At 31.8% G+C, this 1,680-nt stretch overlaps 1 protein-coding gene across 1 annotated transcript in view; it reads left to right on the top strand.

The window, feature by feature from the left end:
- The window catches only part of LOC119589147 (3-oxoacyl-[acyl-carrier-protein] reductase FabG-like), a gene marked incomplete in the record, with an annotated part of 11,196 nt that extends 10,561 nt beyond the window's left edge, over positions 1-635 (top strand). The window contains 1 exon segment of the mRNA XM_037937723.1: positions 58-635. Within this exon segment, the coding sequence (XP_037793651.1) occupies positions 58-216 (159 nt within the window).
- Positions 636-1,680: the final 1,045 nt, after the last annotated feature.

The raw sequence follows: 1,680 nt of genomic DNA, 5'->3' as shown, positions 1-1,680 counted from the left end.
ATTATTGTAGGGTTTAATTTAATTTCTAATGCCCTTTTTTTTATTTTTTACTTACAGTTTCTGGAACATGGAAAGACAACTCATGCTATGGGTCGAGTAGGAGAGGTGGAAGAGGTATCCAGAGCTGTTGTCTTTTTGGCTTCAGACAATGCTTCTTTTATCACAGGTGTTACCTTGCCTATTGATGGTGGGAGGTCTATAATGTGCCCACGTTAATGATATTGCCTTCATAAAGATATTGATACTTAGCATTACCGTGGTTATCCCCTTCCCATCATTGGCATTGTTTTCAAGTGAACCTTGGTTACTCCAATTATTCTTGTTTTGATTGTAATTTTTTACATTTCATGTTAAACCAAGTCTGTAGCTACATTTTAAATTGTGATTTCCTTAACCTTCCTCAATCAAATCATGTTAAACCAACTGTGTGCAAATAATGTTTTTGATTAAATCTATGTAATCTTTATTCCCCCACCCTGTCCCATAAAAACTAAAGGAAACAAGTATCAGTTCAGGAAATGTAAAAGTAAATGGCTATATATTTAGATATGACATTAATTTGTATGATAGTAGTCGTTTTTACATTTAGTGATACATTTTTAGAATATGGGAAATAAAGAATACTAGTCCTCTATTATCATATATGCATTTTTCTTTTTCTTGTAAGAATAAAGATGGTAATATGAAATAACAACTTGCTCCCCTGTAAAATTGAACATATTGAAATAAAACTTTTATACTATTCAGATTTTTATTATAGAAAAATATGAGTACAACAAAATGTTATACTACATCATCAGTGACCATAACCTGATAGAGCAAACTTAAAAAGCTAACACAGTTGTTAGCTTCCATAAAAAAGGAAAAGAAGAAAATAAATAAAAATGTTATTTTTTAGTTAATTAAAAGGGTAGTTCTAAACTTCCTGACTGTGGGCTGTGATTTTTTGTTGTCAGTATTTATTAATTGAAAAGTATTAAAGAGAACTGCATATTTGTGTAAAATAGCAGTGCAAGGATATGCATGACAAAAATATATATTTGTGATAAGGCTGTAAATTACAAAACTGAATATCATTTCAGAAAATAAACAATTACAATGCCAAACTTACCTAATTTACAATTAGTGGTTCTTAAACAGTTTTTCCTAAACCCCCTTATCTCTTGTGCCACATTTGTAGCTCCCCTTCCCTCCATCCCTTATATACACTGCAAATTCAAAACATATCTACAAAATATAAACAAAAATCTTATTACATATAAAACAACCTTGAATATCAGTTTATTTGGTAAACTACATGGGTGGGTAAATTTACAGTATAGTATACATGGAAAATAATGGCAGTAAGTTACACTGGTAAGACCAAATATATCTTACGATGCACATAAACCTGAGCCCTTGCCCTGCACAGAGACTAAAAATGGCCAATCCTATATCTGCTGTTCTGCTCTGGCTGGCATGTCAATGTTCTACTTTGGTGCATCCTGTACCATTCACATCTTAAAACTGCACATTCTGGCTTTCTTCAACAGTAATATAAAATAAAGCTTTTCCTAAGTATTCTATTCTTTGTAAAATACATTATTGTTACATGTTTATGAAAAATATTACATCAATTAGAATACTGACCTCTTTCCTCCATACAGCCACCCCCTCCCCCTACAGTTCATGTTCTCCCCA

The sequence above is a fragment of the Penaeus monodon genome, chromosome 25 (genome assembly GCF_015228065.2).
Source record: "Penaeus monodon isolate SGIC_2016 chromosome 25, NSTDA_Pmon_1, whole genome shotgun sequence".
Classification (NCBI taxonomy): Eukaryota; Metazoa; Arthropoda; class Malacostraca; order Decapoda; family Penaeidae; genus Penaeus; species Penaeus monodon.
Note: the sequence above shows the minus strand (reverse complement) of the source record. Positions and strands in the feature narration are given on the sequence as shown.